The sequence below is a fragment of the Schistocerca piceifrons genome, chromosome 4, assembly GCF_021461385.2.
Source record: "Schistocerca piceifrons isolate TAMUIC-IGC-003096 chromosome 4, iqSchPice1.1, whole genome shotgun sequence".
In the NCBI taxonomy this organism is placed as follows: Eukaryota; Metazoa; Arthropoda; class Insecta; order Orthoptera; family Acrididae; genus Schistocerca; species Schistocerca piceifrons.
This window is the reverse complement of record NC_060141.1, coordinates 354780186-354805246: the sequence shown is the minus strand read 5'-3', so window position 1 is coordinate 354805246 and position 25061 is coordinate 354780186. Positions and strand designations below refer to the sequence as shown.

The 25061-nt window shown below is 39.4% G+C and overlaps 1 protein-coding gene across 2 annotated transcripts in view; it reads right to left on the bottom strand.

Annotated features, from left to right (window-relative positions):
- LOC124796347 (laminin subunit gamma-1) overlaps positions 1–25061 on the bottom strand; it is a 1176638-nt gene that overhangs the window by 45761 nt on the left and 1105816 nt on the right. For both annotated transcript variants that reach the window (XM_047260489.1, XM_047260490.1), the window contains 11 exons: positions 21962–22147; positions 16048–16273; positions 15649–15908; positions 14210–14379; positions 12062–12194; positions 11692–11916; positions 11336–11521; positions 9400–9597; positions 1401–1597; positions 953–1168; positions 601–871 (listed from right to left, as the gene is read on the bottom strand). In XM_047260489.1, the coding sequence (XP_047116445.1) occupies positions 601–871; positions 953–1168; positions 1401–1597; positions 9400–9597; positions 11336–11521; positions 11692–11916; positions 12062–12194; positions 14210–14379; positions 15649–15908; positions 16048–16273; positions 21962–22147 (2268 nt within the window). The remainder of the gene's footprint in view (positions 1–600; positions 872–952; positions 1169–1400; positions 1598–9399; positions 9598–11335; positions 11522–11691; positions 11917–12061; positions 12195–14209; positions 14380–15648; positions 15909–16047; positions 16274–21961; positions 22148–25061) is intronic.

Sequence of the window (25061 nt, the reverse complement as noted above, 5' to 3'; positions counted from 1 at the left end):
TGTTTCTGCTATATAACAAAATGATGACACTGAAAATTTGTACCAGAATGGGACTCGAACCTGGATTTCCCGCTTATCACCAGCATTTGTCTTATCATTTGGCTATCCACGCACGATTCAAGGCCAAACCCAAACTACTATATGTTATCAATCATGCATTACATCATGTACTTATACATCTATTATGTACATTCACATAGACGTGAGACATTTTACTTGAAAGTCGCTTGCCCACTGTCAGTGGACAAATATGATATTGCAGTGTCTCTGTTACTTGGAATCACGATGCATGCATGTCCAAAGGAACAGGCACTGCGGTGACTGCAGCCGTTATGGAATACATAAAATGTATTTGCAGTTGTGAATGTGGATAACTTTCAGCTGCATAATGAATGACACTGAAAATTTGTGCCAGACCTGGACTCAAACATGAATTTCTTGCTTTTGGATCAAGATCTCATAGAATTTAAAACCTGAGCAGAGAGTTTGTATAGTTGGTTTTTCATTTAAAATGAAATTTATTGACTACATAGTTTTTGATATTAACCATATGAAGAAGTTTGTAGGTTATTATATGAGTGAAAAGCAGAAAATACTTACCACCAACAGCCTGTTTTGCTCTAGTCCACAAATGACCAACAGCCTCTTCAACTTCTTTCAGTCTTCTTTCAAAGTTATCATCACTTATTACTGTAGGATTACTAGCAATATCATCTAGGACCTTTTTTAATTTATAGAGTTTTGCCCTGTGGACATTTGCAGCATCCTGGACAAGATTGTAACATGCTGGACAATCTATGCAGCCACGCTGACGATCATACTTGTTTTCTTTGCAACGATCACATCTTCGGCCTTCAACATTTTCATAACACTGTAATCAAGAAGGCAAAATTACAATATCAGATTAATATATACTTTGTTTTTCAGACCCAAATGAGACAAAGTTTCTTACCGGGCACTGACCCCAAGGACTACATGTTAAATTCACAGATCCTATAGGATCACAGTCACATTCCTTGCATCCATCAATGGAGAAACCATAGTGGTAGAGTTCACATACATCACATCGAAGACCTGTTATACCAGGTTGACAATGACATTGTCCAGTGTGTAGATCACATGTGTGGTTCAGAGAACCAACAGGATCACAACTGCAAGCCTGGCAGCCCTGTAAATAAATTAAATCTGTAGTAATTTAAGAGGTATACATCATAATTTAATCTAATAATCTGCTCTCAAAAATAAAATATTGCTAATATTCATTAACTTCCAGTAAAAAATTGTGTGGAAAAATATGAAGACTTTTTCATTGCTGGTCAGAATATGATGCAGTGGCACCATACACACTGCAGAACTGCTGATTACATTTTAAACTTCCAGTGAATCATACAGTTACTTACTTCACCACTTATTATGTTGTAATAGCCTTCCTCACAATGATCACAGTTCTTGCCATAAATATGTGGTTTACACTGACATTGCCCACTTATCTGATCACATACTGGAGGACCAAAACCTGTTTCTACAGTTCCTGGAGGGTAACACTGACATGGTTTACAATCTCCTTTTGGTAAAGCTAAAGCATCTCCAAAATAACCTGTAAGAAATAAATGAAGTAATAAAATTTGTATAATACCACTGTAAAGTGCAAACATTAAAATTTATTCTCACTGGTTATGTAACACTTATCAAGGTATCGATCCGTTTATTGTGTGACAGGAATTTAACTTTAAGCCCTCTGTTTCACAGCCTCTGACTCTGCATATGTGTGTAGCTTGTACTGGTGAGCTAGAAGTGAATAAACAAATTGCAAGTTGCAGAAGACTATCTTTTGCACAGATCCAGGATATGGTTTGACCAGTTTAGTTTGCTATCAGTATATAAGCCCTGGTATTGAGAAGTATCCAGCCCAGCTATCTGCTGGTCACCTAGCTTTCCTCCTATTTCTTCATCTTTAGTGGTTGCATGAAATTGAATAAAGTTTGTTTTACTGTAATTATGAGAAAGACCATTTATGTTAAACTACTTCACAACATCCCTACAAACCTTCTTCACTGACACCTCAAATTTGCGTACTGAATTATCAGTATGTACCACAGTGTGATCAGCAAAGCTGGTGAGTTTACAATCTGATTTGATCCATTATAAATGGTTTCTGAAAGCCTACGACTGTGAAAACAATAGCTTTCTTTATAAATAAATCTTCCACTACCAGTCACGATTTTCTTTATTTACTTTATACACAACACGTTTCGGGAAATGATTCCCATTTTCAAGTGCGTTTTTTGTGTGTATTAAGCCATTTCTATTGATGTTGTCAATATGTGAGAGTCTGCTTCATTTCGTAGATTTTTACTGTTATATGTAAGAAACATGCAATATTTTGTTGGTTATCATTTCTTTTGGTGAAGTTAGTGGAAAAATTTAGAACTTGTATTTACAGTTTTCTAATGGTCCATTTGTGCAGAGTCTCACGAACACTAAGCATCACACACAACTTATTGTACACTTTAAACATCAAAAATATCTTATATAAACAAAATATATTTTCGATGCTTAAAATGTACAATAAGTTGTGTGTGATGTTTAGTGTGTGTGAGACTCTGCACAAATGGACCATTAGAAAACTAAGTACAAATTCTTCTAAATTTCGCCACTAACTTCACCGAAAGAATTTATAACCAACTAAAAAATTTTGTGGTTCTCATGTATTGCAGTAAAAATCAATGAAATGAAGCAGACTCTCACATATTGACAACATCAATAGACATGGCTTAACATGGCTTAATAAACTCAAAAAACGCACTTGAAAATGGGAATCATTTCCCGAAATACATCATGTGAAAAGTAAATAAAGAAAATGGTGACTGGTAGCAGAAGAATTTACAATATTCTGTAGAAAGAGGTAAATCATTAATAAAACGGAATAAAAAGTTAGGGGGCCCAGAACTGAGCTCTGAGGCACTCCGCACATGGTGGTATCCCATTCTGATGAAGCTGAATGCACCTTCTTGACTATCAAATACAACCTTCTGCTTTACTTTAGAAAGGAACACATTAAGCCACTTCCCTGCTTCACCATTTACACTTAGGTATGTAGCTTGGGGTTAAAGTATTTGATGGCTGGTGCAGTCCAACACTTTTGTTAGATCTCAAAATATTCCAACCACCTTCAAAATTATTATTATTATTATTATTATTCACAGACTCCAAAACATTCCTACTTCGCCATTTACACTTAGGTATGTAGCTTGGGGTTAAAGTATTTGATGGCTGGTGCAGTCCAACACTTTTGTTAGATCTCAAAATATTCCAACCACCTTCAAAATTATTATTATTATTATTACTATTATTATTCACAGACTCCAAAACATTCCTGCTTCACAATTTACACTTAGGTATGTAGCTTAGGGTTAAAGTATTTGATGGCTGGTGCAGTCCAACACTTTTGTTAGATCTCAAAATATTCCAACCGCCTTCAAAATTATTATTATTATTATTATTATTATTCACAGACTCCAAAACATTGGCAGCAAATGCATGCATTACATCTTCTGTTGTTAACCTTTTCTGAACTCCAAACTGACTTTTCCTGATGAGATTTTGGTCACTATGTTGCTAACAATCCTGAAATGCATTAGTTTCTCTAAACTTTTGGAAACGCTTGTGAGTAGTGAGACTGGCTGTCTGCTTTATCTTCCTCCTTATACAGTGATTTTACAACTGCTGGAACCATTCCTTGCTTATGTGACATGTAAAAAATAGATGAAAGGGATTTAATTACATGATCGCAGTGCTATTTTAATAATTTACTAAGATGGTGTCAACTCCAGTAGAGCTTTTACTTTTCAGAGACTTAATGATTCTTTCAATTTCCTGTATAGAGACTGTTCTTACCTAGATCTGTTGTACTGTGCTAAGTACTTTGGCTTCCAGATAATTCATGGCTCCATTTCTGGAGCCTCACGATCCTATTTGTTCTGTTATTGTTAAAAACATTTATTGAATGTATCAGCAACTGTTTTTGAATCACTAAGAAGATTAGCCTCATCTTTATTTGGACATTTTCTCTACAGAATGCATTTTTTCCTGTTTTACAAAATTTTAAACAGTTTAGACTTTATTGTCTGAGTTATTGATTTCTGCTCTGAAGAACATATACCTCAATGCTGGTATGATCTAGTTAAGAATTCTATTGTATAGTTTGTAATGCCTAATGTTATTGTGATCATTTGATCTCTTGGCCACTACATACAGCACCTTTCTTTGTCCTACATGTATTTCTTTAGAAAATATTTTTCAAAAAGACCTGTAATCTCTTCGAAAAATTTATTAAATTTGGAGTTAATGTCAACAGAAGCATATAAACAAGACCAGTCCAAGGTTGCAACCAAAAATTCCTTGTAGATTAAAAGTGTCATCAGGACTCGAACCTCGACCTTTGACTTGCAAAGTTTCAAATCAGCACACACTGCTGTAGGATAAATATTCATTTTGGAAACAATCCATCAGGTTTTGACTTACCTCATGTCCCTGTAATGTCGTCTAACCTCCCAGGAGTGCTAGTCCAGCAAGACATGCAGGAGAACTGGTGAGAAGTTTGGAAGACAGGAGATGAGGTACTGATCAAAGTAAAGTTTTAAGGACAATTCATGAGACAAGCTTGGATAGCTCAGTCAATAGGACACTTGCCTGCATATGGCAGAGGTCCCAGCTTCAAGTAATCTGGTGGCACACAGTTTTAATCTATCAGGAAGTTTCAAATCAGCACACAGTTCACTGCAAAGTGAAATTCATTCTTGAAGCTGAAACTGATGAGTAAAGTTTTCCATAGTGTGTCTTTTTACAATCCTCAGTTTTGAAACATAAATTATTATATGAATCCTTATCTACAAATACACTGATCAGCCAGAACATTATGACCTGCGACCTGCTATTGACATAAACCTGTCCAGGCAATAGCAGTGTCACCTGGTGACAAATGGCTGTTATGAAACTTCCTGGCAGATTAAAAGTGTGTGCCCGACCGAGACTAGAACTCGGGACCTTTGCCTTTCACGGGCAAGTGCTCTACCATCTGAGCTACCGAAGCACGACTCACGCCCGGTACTCACAGCTTTACTTCTGCCAGTACCTCGTCTCCTACCTTCCAAACTTTACAGAAGCTCTCCTGGGAGCCTTGCAGAACTAGCACTCCTGAAAGAAAGGATATTGCGGAGACATGGCTTAGCCACAGCCTAGGGGATGTTTCCAGAATGAGATTTTCACTCTGCAGCGGAGTGTGCGCTGATATGCCAGGAAGTTTCATATCAGCGCACACTCCGCTGCAGAGTGAAAATCTCATTCTGGAAATGGCTGTTAGTCAGACACATGTAGGGTGCATGTAGCATCAGTGAGTGTGCTGTCCGTGTGTGGAATGGAGAAGGCGTGCAGTCTATCTGAGTTTGAACAAGGGCAGATTGTAATGGCCTGGAGGCTCACACGAGCTATTTGAAAACTGCATAACTTGTTGGGTGTTTGAGAAGTGCTGTGGTGAGTGTCTTCAACACATGGGGAGACCAAGGTGAAACCAAGTGCCAATGTCATGGGGTTGGGTCACCACTGCTCATTACAGATATCAGTTGTTGTAGGCTGGGCAAACTGGCAAAACAGGACAGGCAGTGAACAGTTGTGGAACTAACATCAGACTTTAATGCTGGGCAGAGTAAAAGTTTGTCTGAATACACAGTGCACCAAACACTCCTAATGATGGGCCTCTACAGGCGACGACCCATGCACATGATAAAGTTAACACCATGACATCAGCAACTACAACTGAAATGGGCACGGGGCATGTGACCATCATCAGCACTGGACATTGACACAGTGACAGAGCATCGCAGTGGCACAGCATTGCATGGTCTGATGAATCCTGATACCTTTTTCATCGTGTCGATGGGAGGGCATGAATCCATCATCTTCCAGGGAAACAGCTCTTTGACACCTGTACTGTGGGACAGAGACAAGTTGCCACCAGCTCTATTACGCTCTGGGGAATATTCACGTGGGGATTGATGGGTCCAGTGGAACTTACGCAAGGCACCATGATGTCCAAGGAGTTTCATACACTGGTTGCAGAATACATACACCCCGTCATGACGATCATGTATTCTGAAAGCAGTGGCGTTTTTCAACAAGATAATGCACCATGTCACAAGGGCAGGAGTGTGATGGAGTGGTTCAAGGAGCACTGTGGCAAGTTCTAATCAGTTGATGTGTTGCCTCCCAACTACCCAGATCTGAACCTGATTGAACACATCTAGGATGCTGTTGAACATAGTGTCAGAGCTCATTGCCCTCCTCTCCGGAATTTACAGGAATTAAGTGATGTGTATGTGCAGATGTGGTGCGAACTCCCTCCAGCGACCTGCCAAGGCCTCATTGCTTCCATGCCATGACGCGTCGCCGCTGTTATCCATGCCAAAGATGGACTACCGGCTATTAGATAGGTGTTCATAACATTCTAGCTGATTAGTGTATGTTGTGTATTAAAGTACCAGAATTGGCTGTTACACCATTTGCAGAGTCTAATACATAAGAGAACATTAGGTGGTCATGACCTATTCTGTTTCTGTTACCTGTTAAAAAGTTCACATTAAAGTCACTCATTACAATAAATTAATTTGTTTTCTAGGCAGACCTCACAGGAGTGAGTCAATGTGTCTCAGAAAAAAGTGAGTCATGTGTCTCAGAAAAAACATTCAAATTTCCAGCAAGTGCCCAGTAAATTGACAGCACAATAGCAGTTGCTCTAACTGCTGTTCTCTTGATGCCACTCATTTTAAAGTGCTGTTCAGCACAATATTTGCTTAAATCTAGAGATTTATATACAACATTATGTATCACAAATATTGCCACTCCATCTTTTCTCATGTTAGATCTACAGTAATGAGCAGCTAAACAGAACTTTTGAATCTGTAATGTGAATTCCATTTGTAATATAACATTCAGAGCAACATAGTATTTTAAGTTCACTTCCGTATTCTTAATCTCTTAGATGTATTACGAGTGGGTTTATTTTGTTCTTTGGACATGTTATATTTTTGTAGAATAGAGACAAAGTTTGGGTCTTTTCACCCCTGCATTGGTGTGATATTTTTTGGTACAAGAGTAATTTATCTCCATTCACAAGTTCTGCTTGTGGCACTGGAGGCTCATACTGAATACACAAGAGACATGTTTCACATGTTTTGGACTGCCTTTCACTCATGTGACTCGCCACAAAAAATGCTGAGATCTTTTTTGTTGCATATAGGATAAGCTACAGCTTCTGTTTGTGCAACTGATACTGATGGCACTGTTTTTTTTTTTATAGCAGTGCTATTAATGGTGCTGATGATTTTGCTCTCAAACATGGAATTACATTGTTCACTTTCTCTCTGTTTGTAGTGATTTCATTTACTTTTTTCGGTGTAAAGTGCTTTCCTTCATAATTCAGCTGGTTCCATGCCTGGTATGCAAGCATCTGTCCAGTTTGCCTGTATCTAGGACACTGAATTTTCCAAACAGAGGATGTATTTGTTTTATTTTAATGTTGGTTTTCTGTATTGATTTGGTTACATACACATTACAAAGTCATATCTGTGTGGTAATGTTGCATCTAGCGAAAGCTTGAAATTTGTGTGTGTGTTTGTGTGGTTTTTTATTGTCTCTATCAACATACCAACGCTTTCTCGTTTGGTAACTTACAGCATCTTTGTTTTTATATATATATATTTTATATATATTTTTCCCATGTGGAATGTTTCCCCCTATTATATTCAAATTATGTTGATTATTACTCTCTAGGAAATTCTTTAGTTCTGCTTGGCAGTTACTTGCCCCCTTTTGTGCAACATCATTTCCACAAACTATACACAACACGTAACCTTTTTTGTTAACATTTTGTCATGCAGATTGACATCAGTAACATTTTTTGTTGTTGCTCCTGGCTTAACAACACATTCTGTATAGCATTTAGGCCTACTGTGTTCCTTGAAAAGCCTTTCCACATCTTTACCATGGCTGTCTACAGAAAGGAGCTACAGGAATTGCCTCCTGAGAAGCTAAAGCCAATATCACAGAACAATCTCTGTTTCAAGGATTCACTTTTGCATTATGTGTGAATAAGATGCATAAGCTGCATGTCCAGTACCTCCAGCTACTAGCATCAATAAGTGATTTTGATGTTAGCATTTCTCACTGTCCTACAGGAAGTGCTACAGGGACTGCACAGTGTCACCAACCTCTTTGCTGCAGAAATATCTGAAGGTGCAACAAGAATTAAACCTGAGTCAAGCATAGGGACCACAGTACTGCAAAGTCAATGAGTGAGATGGTGCTGTTGTTAAGGCATTGGATTTGTAGTCATAATGAGCTGCGTTCCAATCTCAGTACAGATTACAGGAATTTTTTTACCGTTTTCTCAAATCACTTCAAGCAAACACCAAGATGTTTGCTTGTCAAACATGCAGTGAATGTCTACACCAAATGTTCCGTAACCAATCCAGTTTTCTGTCTCTGTTATCATTACTACCAACATGAGAAGAAACACAACAGTAGGAATTATTTGGGTCAAGTTATATCCCTATAAACTTCATACAACAATTTGACACTATGTTGTAATTCAGAAGTTTTAAATGAAAGAAAAAAAGGGGCATGAATTGCACTACCTAACTGTAATCAAATATTGAGAAGTTCACCTACATCAGTAACAATAATAATGCTTATATTACACAGCTTTTGCCAGTTTTGTACACATTTCCTTTCTTTCTTTCAAGTAAGTGAGACAGCAACTCTGATTCTAAAATCCTTAGAGGTAGTGTGATTCTTTCCAAGCACCTTCAAAATTATTACTGTATTAGTCTAACTAATGGCATGAATTTTTAACATTTATGACTAAAATTTATGGAAACTAAGTGACTGACTGGTTGCTTTAGGCAGACATTGATTTTCAATGGAAAACAATAAGCACTCTACAAATGGAAGCAAAATCTGTGGGATGATGTAAATGTGAAACAGTAGATAGTGTACTGTGGACTAATCAGTGAACAGTATAAAGAGGAATATTCCACTATATGTCATCCTGACTCATTTAAAAATCAATAATTCTACTCATTTTACATTACATCAGGTATGCTGTAACTATTCAAGAAAATGCACTCAGCAAAATTTTATTAACGTGAGACATCTGTGGAGAGAACACCATCCTCTCTGTTGGATTGATTGAACATACTTTTGAAAAACATACTACTCAATAAATTTGTTCACTGGGTTCTAATTACATTAATTTTAATTATTTTAAGAATATTACGACACTTTACAATAATTTCATTAGAAAAATTGTATTTGAACCTCCAGAGCTTAAAGTTTCTTCATTACCTGGAATGCAAGAGTCACATTCTGGTCCTCCTGTATTATAAATGCATTTCAGACATTCTCCAGTTGTGCGGTTACAGTTTCCAACAGCATTGGGGTCAACATTATCATTGCACTTGCATGGCTGACACAGTTTAACACTGCCAAACTTTCCAGTTGGATCTCCAAAGTACCCATCACTGCACAGGTCACATCTGGGACCTGTTAGGTATACAAACAAAGTTGTATTATCTTCTACTTATTTATCACTAAACAATGGAAAATACAAGCTGGAATAATGATAATATGAAAATGACAGATTGCTACTCACCATATAGCAAAGATGCTGAGTCACAGATGGGTACAACAAAAAGATTGTCAAACAAGTAAGCTTTTCGCTGAAAAGGCCTTCATCTGAATTAGACAACACACACACACACGCGCACACACACACACACACACACACACACACACACACACACACACATACAAATACACAAAAATGCAACTCGCACACACAAGATCACAGTCTCTGACTACAAAGACCTTGGTCATGCGTGTGCAAGTCTGGGTGTGTGTGTGTGTGTGTGTGTGTGTGTGTGTGTGTGTGTGTGTGTGTGTGTGTGTGTGTGTGTGTTGTCCCATTTAGATGAAGACCTGCTTGGCTGAAAGCTTACCTGCTTCACAGTCTTTTTGTTAGATCTATCACTCAACATCTCTCCACTATATGGTGAGTCTGTCTTTGAATTACCTTGTAACTGTTAAAAAGGGGAAAAGATTAAAATGCTTCATTCATACTGTAATTCAACAAAAATACCACCAAATGATTTCTGTGTGTAATCATCCCCAGGGTATGGAGAAGTGTGCAGAACTAGAAAACTCCTAAATTCGAAATCATAAATTGACTTAATTGTAATTTCCATAGTTTCTTCAAATGAATTAATTTACTTATATGAACATCATTAAATATGATACTTTTCTGACAGGTAAACTGGAGTGATGAACTAATTATATAATTCAGGAGTGCTGAATAACAATCCACAGCTATTCTCCACAAGCCAATTACTGGAATGTGATGGATGGTACTTTGTCTACCACTATTGTTTTTCTCCCATCCTTTCCATTACTGAATGATGCCCAGGAAGAAATATTGTAAGTAATTCTTTGTATGAGGTTGAATACTTTTTGCAATTTTACTATAATGGCCATTTTACAAAATGTGTTTATGCAGTGGGAAGAAATATGATATTTGACTTTTCTTTGAATGTAAGCTCTTGAAATGGTAACAGTGAATGTCAATCAAGCAAAATGCCTCTCTTGCATATCTGCCACTGGAGCTGGATGAGCATCTCCATGATGCATTTATATTCACTAAACAAACTTGTTATGAAACATGTTCCTCTCAAATCTGATGAGCAGTATTCAAGAATCAGTTGAACAATGGTATTGATAGCTATCTCTTCAGGGGTGAATTACATCTCTTTCAAAATTCTCTGCCCACATACGCCAAGCACCGACTCATCTGCGGGTCTTCCTGCATTTTTACTATAAATTCCTGGCACTGTGACTTCCCAGAACACAAATGCATCATCAAAGAATTCTGCTGTTGAGCAATTATAGTTGACTTTGTTATAACAGACATAAGCATACACTGATTAAGAGTGACTACGAATTTCGTTAAACTACTGCTATGCCTTTTCTTATCTGCTGGTACTGTTTTGTTTTTTGTTTGTTTGTTTTAGACACGTTTTGAGGTAAAGAAGTCTCCCCAATTTAGTTTAGTGTAATGTTCCTCTATAGATAAATTATGGCTACTAGCACTCAATGTGTAATGTGGAATGTCTTAACACCGCTCGTAGTTGAGTTTTAGTATATTCATGATACAAGTATCCTCTAATTTCTTTTCCTCTTTCCACCATATTATATGCAGTCAGCTCTCGTATTTGAATAAAGTTCTTACCTCCATATCCTTTTGGACACTCAAGACAAATGATAGTTTCATCTTGCAGCTGTATACATGGTCCCTGCTTAGGGCAAGGGCATGGTTTGCAATCATAAGCAGTTCCCTGCAGAGCATTTCCATAATATCCTCGTGCACAGCGGTCACAGTTGTCCCCAGCTGTGTTATGTTGACAGATGCACCGACCTAAAAGGGACAGAAATATGTTGAGGAGAAAGTGTGGCGAAACAAAGATCCATGGATAAACACAGTGCTTGGCTTGGAGAAACAAATTATACACCAGTAAGAATGTAATGACATATTTCTGGCCATGAAGTAACTGGTTGCTGCTTCAATTTCTTCAGATTTCAACTAACCTGTTTCAGCATCACATATGTCTGCATGGCCATTGCAGTTACATGGGACACAAGGTGCAAAAGGTCCACCATTGGCCGGCTCATGGCGAAATCCTGGTTCACAGGATTCACAGAACTGACCAACATAGCCAGCAAGGCACCTGCAACTTTCAATCCATCTGGCAGGTTCACCTGCTGCCCCACGATGAGCTGTTTCTAATCTGACATCATCAAGGAATCCAACACCTAAATGAGAAAAGCAGGTATACACAAAATCACCATCAGTTAAGAATGTGCAGTTAATTACAGTTCCTATGAGCAACCTATTGAAAAGCACATTATGACACAAATGGCACAGCATACATGATAAGACAAGATACCATAATTATACCTTCTGGAGTATATGTTCCCCTAATATATATTGCCGTAATATTTGCAAGAACACTTATGAAATCTCTGGATGAAAGTCTTGGCTGCCATCCATACTGGGGATGTTCATGCAGGCGGAATTTATACTCCTGGGCCTATGACCATAAAGAAAACACAATCAGTTATCAAATGATACATGAGAGAAAAACATATTTGTGTTACAACCATCAAACATAATTGCATAAAAAGTTCTTAGTTTACTTCCGCATCAAATTTTGGATAAAATCCCAAGCTTTCCATGAGTACCTCAGTCATCTTTGTCAGGGGTAAAACTGACTGTCGTGGACCGGTGAGGCTTCCACTTTTATAAGCAGTGTATGGCTTCTCATTGGCTGATGAAGATGATGGAGGTAGTCATCGAAAGCTCGGGATTTTATCCAAATTTGATGCGGCAGGTAAACCGAGAACTTTTTATGCAAGGACTCTGTCGCAAAAGACTTTATAGTCATCAAACATAATTATTTTATTTATTTCTAGGGACTTTCCAGGTATTTATGTGACTGAAATTTTATACACACATATGTATTAATAGGGAACAAACAAGGATGTAGCTAAAAAAACACATGTGGTGACAGTACGCTGAAGAGATACCAGCAGAATACTTCAGAAGTGGCAGAGTTAATGACCGGATCCATATAGCAGAAAAGTGCTCCAGAGATCAGTTCACAGCATGAGTATTAAATTAGTGACTCCTTTTTATATATCGTACTTTACAGGAAGGTATCTGTTGTGACAGTGCCACGAGATTTAAAAGTGCTGCTACGTCAGTACGCGAACACGGCGATAGAGGCGCTCCGCAGCTCGGCCGAGCGCGGGAGCGCCACCTGGCTATGAACGGCGCCGGCCGCATGTCACGGCACGGCAGTGGAGTGACAGATTCGGAGTTGGAAGCATGTAACTCGCTATTGCTCTACGTTGTATATCCACGCAATTTATTAGGATTAAAGGTTATAACAGTATCCTTCTTTCGGTTCAACCTCATTTCCAAGCTAAGTAATGCCACTTGCTTTTCTTTTTCTTGCTGCTAACAACACTGGAAGTCTTACGGTGAGATATCCTCAAATACTGTTTTCATATTCTCCATTACATAGCAAAAAGTACTCCTCATTATAACTGTGTTCTGTGAATACGAAGGAGACATAGGCTCTAGTTTTTATTTTACAACCTGAGATCTTATTCCTTGCACAATCCTTCACTTTCTAAAGTATCTGCAAATAGAAAACAAAATAAACTGTTTGCACCTTAGGTACCCACACTTGTATCGACAAAGCACAATTGCTGACAAACATTACACCCTGCACAATGAGTTGCTCAGAAGATACTTGCCCACTCTCGGAGGCACACACAACATGGCAGGTAGAGGCCTTAACTATGACACGTGTTCACTATACAAGGACTAGCAATAGTTGTACAGGATCATTTTGGATCATCAAGCAGATAGTGACGTCACCTAAACTGATTGAGAAAATCTACTGTTGCCTGTGGATTGGATATGTATCAGATTACTACATCGGAGAACTTTGCTGTTGTGTACAACACCTTGGCTTTGAATCTCTTTGATGTTATGGTTAACTATCTTGTTTTGTTCAATTTCAGTGGTAATGGACTCTGACTCAGCATGGATAGGTTGTAATCTATTTCAATTTATATACTGTGTCTGTTGAATAAAATAGTTCTTTTGTCAATTTTAGTTTTGAGTACTTCTGTTTCTCTGTTTAAATTCAAACCTTATGTATGAATTCCTAGACTACAATCTTATGTGATAATTTTCATAATTTTTTATTTGTTGTCATTGGTTTTGTGCATTACAGCAACCCTCATGATATACTTTGCAGGAAGATTCTACAGCTCTATTTTCATCTCCACATACCATTTCTTTTAACTACATGCTACTGAAATGCATGTACAAAGAATTACTAGCATGAAAATTTGTAAAAGGAAGGAAAAACAGTCGGTCATTTAGAAGAAGCATGTTCCTCTACCACAAATAAGGTAGAATAGATTGAGAAGAATGCAATGAATGATACCACATATATCACACAAGGGAAAAGTATTAACTGAGATTACTCAAGGTTCTCTGCTTGATAAAAAGATAAAAAAATGCTCTTACCTCTACAGATGGCAAAGGATTTCTCTGGCCAAAAATTGCTTGGGTGATTGTCAATCCTGCACCTTCTATCACTACATCTTCAACAGTGGCTCCTGGACCACTCTCTCCAATTCTAAGGTTGAATGACAGTAGCTGATTGTAACTGGCACGTTGGTCTCCAAGAAACCTGTCTGAAGACAGTAAAATTTATTATCTAGGCTCATGGTAGTGTTTTTCATTAAATTTTATTCCATTATTTCTTACTCAGCACCTTTAGCATGTAGTTAAAGGATGTGGCCTCTCACTCAGTACTGCTTAAGTTTTTAAGAATATAGACTATATATTATTATAACTATTTAACTTTGAAGGTAAAATTAAAGAGCATGGGAGCAGTAAATTTTACTTAGGATTTGTCATGAAAGAGAATATAATGTATCTCCAGCCAAAAAATTTGTAATATTTGCCTTCTCTAATTTCACAACCAAAACAGTCTGTAACCTTTAGAATGAGGTTGCTGCAGAGTTTGGAAAATGAGAGATGTATCGGCGCATTTGGAACTTTGATCCAAAATATGGTGTGCTTTTGTGTGATGGTGGTTATCTATATGGAAGTTAAGTCTGTATCTTATTTAAGTATTTGAAATAAAACTGTTAATCAACACAGAGAATGGTTTTCATACTGTGGCCTCGGTGGAGACCTGTTGAAGAGAAAATATTATGCTGATACAGGAATTTGTGAAGCCACCCAGAGTGGACCAACAAGTTTATATGTAAAGGCTACACATGTAACAGAACATTTAGCAATTGTGTCCACAACTGCTTCAGGGGAAAAAAAATCTGGAATACATTAATGTTACGAAAATCAGCACTGAGATATGATTGTCTCTCATGATAAGCATAATTTACTGAAACAGTTGTTTCTATGGAAAGATGTAACAACTTTTTAAAAGCTGATGGATTATATGCATTAATAGACTCTAGAGTGAACCATTGTGCCTTCAGAATTACTCTCCTCATGAAGCTGTGAGTGTAGATTATAAATAATAAATTGGAAGCAGGAAACACCACAGAATATCATAAAAATGCTGAGACGAAAAGACATTTTAGTATACATGAGTATAATGCTTCAGATGTTCCTGTCTTTCAAAAATAAGTCTTTAAATTTGAAGCTGAGACAAAAAGTTAATTACGCAATACTATATGTTTATTGTAACATTATTCATATGATGATTGGTGCATATTATCTCAAATAAGAGACATCAGGATGGAAGCAGTAGAAAGATTTTACATCGATATCTAGATTTTTAGAGTGAGATGAAATTTAAAGAATGAGCAACTCCAATGATCTATGAAATATATTAATTCTTTCGCTGCTAAATGCTCAAAAAGTGTTCAAAAATTAAATCTCATTTAATCATAAAGACTAAGTTCAAAATAGCCAAATCAAAGCTTTTTCTGTACCTGGTGCCACAAAATATACTGGATCTCGACCAGGGGCATTTACACCAATGGACTGTGTAATACTGTGATAGAGAAGCTTTACAGGATTGCCACTGTAATCCTGTGCAGACCACCTTTCATTGTTTCGTGCAAACATACTCTCAATAGTAACTTTTGAATATCCAGGAGCTGATTCACACTGCGACGAATGGCCGTAGCAGAAGCAAGGTGTGCAACCGAATTCATTTTCAATGTCCAGGTTGAAATACCCAGGTTTACACCTAAGTAACAGAATAAATAAGTTTTAACTAGGGTAGAAAACAGAAGTTAGGGCAGAAATCATGATTAAAATAAGATCAACTGGCCATTTTAACAAACATTTAATGCTAGATAAAGAAGAGAAACAACATAATTGCATACCCTCCACAGCGCTTTCCTTCAACATTCTCTTTACACTGGCATGCTCCAGTGTAAGGATTGCAGTTGGGTTCATTTTCATAACTGCCAGCAGCATTGCACCCACATGATCTGCAGCCAAGGCTGGTGAAATCATAGTAATTAACATCACAATGGTCACACTTATCACCAGTTACACCTGGCTTGCACTGGCAACGTCCCTCACGATTACATTGTAAGCTCCTTGAACCTGTAAAAAAAAAAAAAATAAAAATAAAAAATAAAAAAAAATAAAAATAAAAAAAAATTGATGAATAATAAAATTCGTAAAAACACTTAACTTTTAATACATAGACTCAGATAACTGGATGTACCCAAATATAAAAAATCAATATATCTTTTTAAAATGTTTTGCTTCATACATTATTGCCTGTTCTTTCACAATGGCCGAATTCCCTAGTGTGGCCAAAGAAACACTGCAAATTTGATCTATATCTACAACTACATTCATACTCTACAGACCACAGTAAAATGCATCGCTGGGTATATTTCCCATTGTAGCCCTTTCCATTTGTGAATGGAGAATGGGTAGAATCACTGCTGAAATGCCTCTGTGTCTGCTGCGATTAGTCTAATTTTGTCTTTGTAGTCCTTGAAGGGGCAATATTACAGGGAGCTGTGGCACATACCTTGATTCCTAATTTAATATTGTTTCCCAAAATTTTGTAAGTATACTTTTGCAGGATAGTGTTTATCTCCAAGTATCTCTCCCATGAGTCAAACTCAGTTCGGTTGCGAAAGGAGGGGGGGGGGGGGGAATAACACCTCATTAAAAAACCTTGGTTCACTGGGCCCATGTTATAGTACCTCATGGAGGGACAGTGAATAGTGCAGTGGCACTGAAGGCAGAGTGGAGACTATCAGAACAGTGGAGCTGGAGGATGAAGCAACCCAGTGTTTTTGGTCCAACAGCAAAACGGAAAGATGAGGAACCTCCATATTATCATTCTCAGTGGTCGTGGAGATGGATGAGGCTATGCCAGAGAGACTGGGTGTTTAGGCACAACTCAATGGCATTCCTAGTCTTCAGCAGTCCTTTGCAGCCACAGTACTGGACCCTGCACACCTTCTTTCACTTTAGTTGCTGAGTATAGTTCCAAGACTATAGTGTGAATGTCACTTCTTACCAGTTGAAATCCATCTTAAACAAAATCATGCTTGTGGAACTTCTTCCCTGATGTCACACCTTCACTGTGAAGACTACATTGCTAACTGATCATCAGCTAACTCCAACTGCTGTCAGCAAAAGAATTATGTCCCTCCAAACCCCACTCTCTGGAGGCAAATTTATGACTCTCATACCTGTCTGGATGCATGTGTAAACACTAGAGACCAGTCTTACTACCTGCTGTGCACAGCCGTCATCCAAGTACCACCTAAAGTCAAGCTCTTACTATTTGGTGACTTCAGTGCTAGAATTGGTAGAGTTCATCAATTGTAGTGCAATGTGATGGGAAACAAGGACTTGGCAGCTGCAATGCCAATGGTCTATGCGCTGAACATGAACTCTGTTTTACAGTCAGTTCTACCTGCCTGATTGCTGCAAGACCACTTGGATGCATCCTCGCTCCAAGCCGTGGCACATCCTTGGTTGTATTATCACCAGGCAATGTGATAAAAAGGATGTCCTTGTCACCAAGATGGCAAGAAATGTTGAAGACTGCTGGACAGATCATAAGCTTCTATTTTGCCAGTTGAGTATCTCAATTTGTCGCAAAGCAGAAGGATACATCCACAACCTGTCATATGGAAATTCGACATTTCCAAATTTCAAATTAAATCCATTGCTACACATTACAGAAATGTGATCTCAAATAAGATGGCTAGCATCCAGTCAGCAGTAAGAGTAAATCGGGAGTGGATCACACTTCAGAAGGTTATTACTGAATCGACTGAGGAAACAATTGGTTTTGTGAAGAAGGGAAGACAAGACTGGTTTGATGGAAATAAAGAAGAAATGTGAGTCAACTGAGGAAACAATTGGTTTTGCGAAGAACAAAGATAAGACTGGTTTGATGAAAATAATGAAGAAGTCTAATCAATTCCAAATGGGAAGCCAACCTACCCTTTCTCCAAGCTCCATCTTCCAGTCTGAAAAAATCACATTTCATGGAACTTACAGGCAAATGCTTGCACCAACTAAGGTAATTAAGAATAGCTACAGGCAACAAAAAGCTGAAAAACTGCAAAGACTAGCTGATACCGGTGATCTGCAAAATTTCCATGCAGGCATAAAGAAGATATAAGGCCCAATTCGATCCCCATCAGGGAAACCGAAAAGACTGCTGACAATTCCATCATTTTAACTGACAATGAAAAAATTCAAAGCGATCGAAGAAACATTTCTCTGCAATTGTAAATTGTGCCTCCAATGTGGTTGTGGACTTTCTCTGTAATGAATCTCAGCAGCCCCAACAATCACAAATGGCAGTTCCATCCACATACAGAGACTTTAATAAAGCACTCAATCAACTAAGACCAAGAAAGCTCCTGACAATATCCCTCTCGAATTGATACAGAATGGAGGTATACTGTTAAAGGCTAGATTTTTTATACTGAGGCTCTTAATTTGCGAAACTTGAGAATATCTGATGATTTGAAGAATGCTGCCAAAATGGTTCAAATGGCTCTAAGCACTATGGGACTTAACATCTGAGGTCATCAGTCCCCTAGACTTAGAACTACTTAAACCTAACTAACCTAAGGACATCACACATATCCATGCCCGAGGCAGGATTCGAACCGGCGACTGCAGCAGCAGCGCCGTTCCGGACTGAAGCGCCTAGAACCGGTCGGTCATAAAAGCCGGCTAAGAATGCTACCACCATCACTATCTTCAAGAAAGGCAATTGCTGTACACGTGGAAACTACCGTGGTATATCATTATTATCAATTGCAGATAAAGTTCTTACAAGAATTCTATTAAATCAGCTCCAGATTATTCCAGAGAGGATTTGCCTAAAAAAATGTGGTTTACAAACCTCCAGAGGCACAACAGATACGATTTTCTACGCTATCCAACTCAAGGAAAAATGCAGAGAGCAACAGAAGCCTCTGCATTTAGTTTGCTATGATCTGGAAAAAAGCATTTGATCCAGCACGTAGACTACGTGGAAGTGGTTCAAGCTTTTCATAATGGTTCGGCAGGTTCTTCACGGTAACTCTGCATAGGATTCGTTGCTGATATTCAGGATCTGAAACAAGGCTGTATGCTTGGTCCAACATTCTTTGTTCTTTATATGCCTGTCATGCTGTGTGAATCGCCTGCAAGGCACCAGAGCATGGAGATTAAATTTCGTTCTGACGGGGGTCTGTTCTGATTGGCAAGACTTTGTTCACAAAGATGTACCCCAGGTTTCCTGGTTGATGGAGCTGTGAGTCCACACATACGCTATGTGATCAAAAGCATCCTGACACCCCCAAGAACATACTTTTTCATATTAGGTGCATTGTGCTGCCACCCACTGCCAGGTACTCCATTCAGCGACCTCAGTAATTATTAGACATCGTGAGAGAGCAGAATGGGGCACTCTGCGGAACTGACGGACTTCGAATTTGGTCAGGTGATTGGGTGTCACGTGTGCCATATGTCTGTACACGAGATATCCACTTTCCTAAACATCCCTAGGTCCACGGTTTCCAATGTGACAGTGAAGTGGAAACGTGAAGGGACACGAACAACACAAAAACGTACAGGCCGACCTCATCTGTCGACGACAGAGACTGCCGATAGTGGAAGAGGGTGGTAATGTGTAATAGGCAGACTGTATCCAGACCATCACACATAAATTCTAAACTGCATCAGGATCCACTGCAAATACTATGAGAGTTAGGCGGGAAGTGAGAAAAATTGGATTTCACCATCGAGCGGCTGCTCATAAGCCACATATCACGCCAGTAAATGCCAAATGACGCCTCAATTGGTGTCAGGAGCGTAAACATTGGGCGATTGAACAGTGGAAAAAGGTTGTGTGGAGTGAAGAATCACGGTACACAATGTGGCGATCCGATGGCAGGGTGGGGGTGGCGAACGTTCGGTGAACGTCATCTGCCAGCGTATGTAGTGGCAACAGTAGAATTCGGAGGCGGCAGTGTTATGGTGTGGTCGTGCTTTTCATGGAGAGGAGGGGGGGGGGCTGCACCCCTTGTTGTTTTGCGTGGCACTATCACAGCACAGGCCTACATTGGTGTTTTAAGCACCTTCACCCAAGCACCTGTTCATAATGCACGGCCTGTGACGAAGTGGTTACATGACAATAACATGCCGGTAAAGGACTGGCCTGCACAGAGTCCTGATCTGCATCCTATAGAACACCATGAGATGTTTTGGAACACCGACTTCGTGCCAGGCCTCACCGACCGACATCGGTACCTCTCCTCAGTACAGCACTCCGCGAAGAATGGTCAGCCATTCCCCAAGAAACCTTCCAGCATCTGACTGAACGTATGCCTGCGAGAGTGGAGGCTGTCATGAAGGATAAGTGTGGGCCATCACCATATTGAATTCCAACATTACCGATGGAGGGCGCCACGAACTTGTAAGTCATTTTCAGTCAGGTATCCGGTTGCTTTTGATCATAGTGTTATGATTGCTAACCTAAAACAGGATTCACAACAACTTTCACCAACATTTTTCTTCGTCTAGCCTCGCAACATCCCCTTTCATAGTATATTTGAATCCAGTGCATCGTGGTTTCCCAGTGTATGCTTCGACCGTTTTCTTTCACTTGCCTGTCACCCCTCCGAAATTTTTGTAGCTACATTATTTACAGTTATTTTTCGAGAACTTGATTCCAAAGAAAAAAATAAATGCCAGCGTTGATTACATTTTGGCTTGTATGTGTATAAAATTACGTCTAATTGTTCTTCATACAGTTGGTGTTATCCAACAATATATATTTGTCTACATTTTCGTGTGCCCCCCATTTAAAGTATAATTATTGCAAAAATAAAAATGCACAATACATCTTGTTTTATTTCAGCTTTTTTTGTGGACGCATTTAGCTTATTTCGTTGAATGTTGGCAACAATCGGTAATAGAGGGCAATTTTTTCCATCTAGTATTGTGGGTATATAATACATCACTGTTCTTCTGAAATTGTGATGGATTATTTATGACGAATTTCGTAAGGGAATATATGTATTGTTACGGTGCGGTTAAGATGCTTAACTCCTTGAAGAGGTACGTACGTGACGTACGCAGCTGAACCCATATGTAATTCTTATTGTTCGCTTTCGTGCAATGAAAACTTTCTAAGTGATGCGTTACCCCATAAAATTATTCCACAAGGCATTATTGGGTGGAAATATGCAAAATATGTCAGGAGGTTTATTCGTTTGTTTCCACGAATAACAATTATACGAAGAGCAAAAGTACCAGAATTTGTTTTAGGAACTCAGTAATGTGCTTCTTCAAGTTGAAGTTTTCATCAATATGTACACCATAAAAATTAAAGCATTCTACTCTATTTACTGACTCCCGTTCGTGTATTACATAAATCTTTCATATGACTCTGTTTGTTGTACAAAACTGAATAGAGTGTTTTTTCCCCAAACTTTAGCGAGAGTCCATTTTCAGTGAACCACTTAATAATTCTTTGAAAAACATCATTAACAATCTTTTGCTTCGTCTCTATAATGGGATTTATTATAACACTAGTATCGTTTGCAGAAAGTACAAATTCTTCTCGTTAAATGTTAAGTGAAAGGTTATTCACGTATACAAGAAATAGTAGTGGAACCTTAACTGAAGATACATGGGATCTGAAAGTGAAAAGAAGTAAAAAAACCCTGAAGCAAGACTTTTCATAAATGTGAGTGAGTGCAGTCACAAAATAGTCTTTAAATATAATTAATTCTGATATGTAGATGTCCATACCAATCTCGTTGCAGTTGCACGCGATGCAGTAGCCATCTTCACGCTGGTAGAAGTTCTCCTTGCAGCGTTCGCAATTTGGCCCGTCTCTGTTGCCGGTGCAGTCGATACAATGTCCTCCGTGGCCCGTTTTCTCATACAGATCTTTGTCGAAGAAGCATCTGTTCGAGAAGCCGTTGCAGTTGCACGCTGAAAATGAGAAAGACAGGCTCCCATGTATTTATCGGTTGAAGAAGGACACTAAATACAGATAAATTAAAAAAAGGGAGTGCTCCTTGACTGGGTGCTGTTCTGCTATTTGTAAGATTACACAAGTGCTACTGGACGGCAGAATCCGTCTACTTCCTGGAATACCTTAGAATCTACATCTACATGGATACTCTGTAAATCACATTTAAGTGGCTGGTAAAGGGTTCATCGAACCACCCTCACAATTTTCTATTATTTATTCCAATCTCGTACAGCGCGCGGACAGAACGAACACCTATATCTTTCCGTACGAGCTCTAACTTCCCTATATCTTTCCGTACGAGCTCTAATTTCCCTTATTTCACCATAGTGGTCGTTTCTCCCTATGTACGTGGGCGTCAACAAAATATTTTCGCATTCAGAGGAGAAAGTTGGCGATTGTAATTTCGTGAGAAGATTCCGCCGTAACGAAAACCGCCTTTGTTTTAATTATGTCCCCCCCAAATCCTGTATCATTTCAGCGACGCTCTTTCTCCTATTTCGCGATAGTACAAAAAGTGCTGCCCTTCTTTGAACTTTCTCGATGTACTCCGTGAATCCTATCTGGTAAGGATCCCACACCGCGCAGCAGTATTGTAAAAGAGGACGGACAAGCGTAGTGTAGGCAGTCTCTTTAGTGGATGTGTTACATTTTCTAAGTAGCCTGCCAATAAAACGCAGTATTTGGTTAACCTCCCCCACAAAATTTTCTATGTGTTCCTTCCAGTTTAAGTTGTTCGTAGTTATAATTTCTAGGTATTTAGTTGAATTTACAGCCTTCAGATTTGACTGATTTATCGTGTAACAGAAGTTTAACAGATTGCTTTCAGCACTCATGTGGATGACCTCACACTTTTCGTTATTTAGGGTCAACTGCCAATTTTCGCACCATACAGATATCTTTTCTGAATCGTTTTGCAATTTTTTTTAGCCGACGACAGTGTCGTCTGCAGACAACCTAAGACGGCTGCTCAGATTGTCTCCGAAATCGCTCATATAGATAAGGGACAGCAAAGGACCTATAACACTATCCTGGGGAACGCTAGAAATCACTTCTGCTTTACTCGATGACTTTCCGTCAATTACTACGAACTGTGATCTCTCTGTCAGGAAATTACAAATCCAGTCACGTAACTGAGACGATATTCCATAAGCACGCAATTTCACTAAAAGCCGCTTGTGGTACAGTGTCAAAAGCCTTCCGGAAATCCAAGAAATACGGATTCAAATTGAAATCCTTTGTCAATAGCACTAGACACTTCATGCTAGTAAAGAGCTAGTTGTGTTTCACAAGAACAATGTTTTCTAAATCCGTGTTGACTTTTTGTCAATAGACCGTTTTCTTCGAGGTAATTCATGATGTTCGAACACAATATATGTATGTTCTAAAATCCTGCTGCTTATCGACGTCAGTGATATGGGCCTGTAGTTGAGTGGATTACTAATACTACTTTTCTTGAATATTGTTGTGACCTGTGCAGCTTTCCAGTCTTTGGATATGGATTTTTCGTCGAGCGAACGGTTGTATATGATTTGTTGCTGCACCCCAGAACAGTAATTAAGTATGGGAATAAAATTTTGTTAGAACCGGCCGGGCGACGCTAAGTGCAACACGTCCGCCGGGTTTACGAGTTTGACGTGACCAATGCCAACAGCGTGGGTGCCGAAGTACCAACAGACAGGGGCCTTATTGCCTCTAGTATGTAAGAGAGGACGCCAGGAAACACTTGATTCAGCATTTAGGCAACAGTGAAGAGTGAACACACCGCCCTTCTGTAATGAGGTTACAAGTAGTTAACTCCACCCAGGGATGACATAAGAGCACCTTTCGGGCCGCAAACTTTGCATTAAGGAACGATATGAAGCCTTGGAATTAAATATTAGGTCAGCCAAGAGCGCTGACAGGCTCATAAAACGGGGGCACATTCGGTCACCTGTACTGTTGGAATCATGTCATCGACTGCTATAAAACCAGAGTGTGACCACTCCATCTTCAGCACAGATACCGATGGAAAGTTGCTCTACTAGTTGCAGGACAAAACTAAACTAAACTCCGTCCGAACAAGCCTCGGAAGGCCCAAAGCTACCGACCGACCGCCATGTCATCCTCATCCGATAGGTGTCACTGGATGCGGAAATGGAGGGGCATGTGGTCAGCACACAGCTCTCCCGGCTGTTGTCTGTTTTCATGACTGGAGCCACTACTTCTCAATCAAGCAGCTCCTCAATTGGCCCTACAAGGGCTGACTGCACCCTGCTTTCCAACAGCGCTCGGCAGACACGAACAGTCACCCATCCAAACGCTAATCAAGTCCGACAGTGCTTAACTTCGGTAATCTGACGGGAACAGGTGTTACCACTGCGGCAAGGCCGTTGGTTAGTTGCAGGATGCCCTGATGAATACAACAAAGCGTCTACAGCTGCTGCCATCTTAAGAGTCCACTGCTACGAGTCCACAGCTACCTGGCTGCGGAGGAAACTTCGACTCTGCGAGCTACACTCTTTCTGATCACTACGGTGAATGACTGAAGATGAGTGGCGGCCCGATCTTCCGTGAATGAAGAACCAATCTGCACGTCCCTAAGCTGTTCAGCTTGGGAGCAGGACGCCTGTGCCGACCATCCTGGACATTAAAAGTACCGTCTTATTGGCTGTCTGCTGAGGCCGTCTCTCGGGCTGTCCTTCGTGTAGCTGTTGGATCTTCTGCCCACACGCCATCTCGGCAACCGACAACAGAGGCGTGCAGATTTCTGGGATCGAGCCCAAGCACAGCTTCACTCAACGACAGCACTGAAGCAGTCGTAATCTAGAAGACTCGTTCAAACACAACAAAGCTTATATTGCATGCTCTGAGCGGCGGACCTTACACGCCAAT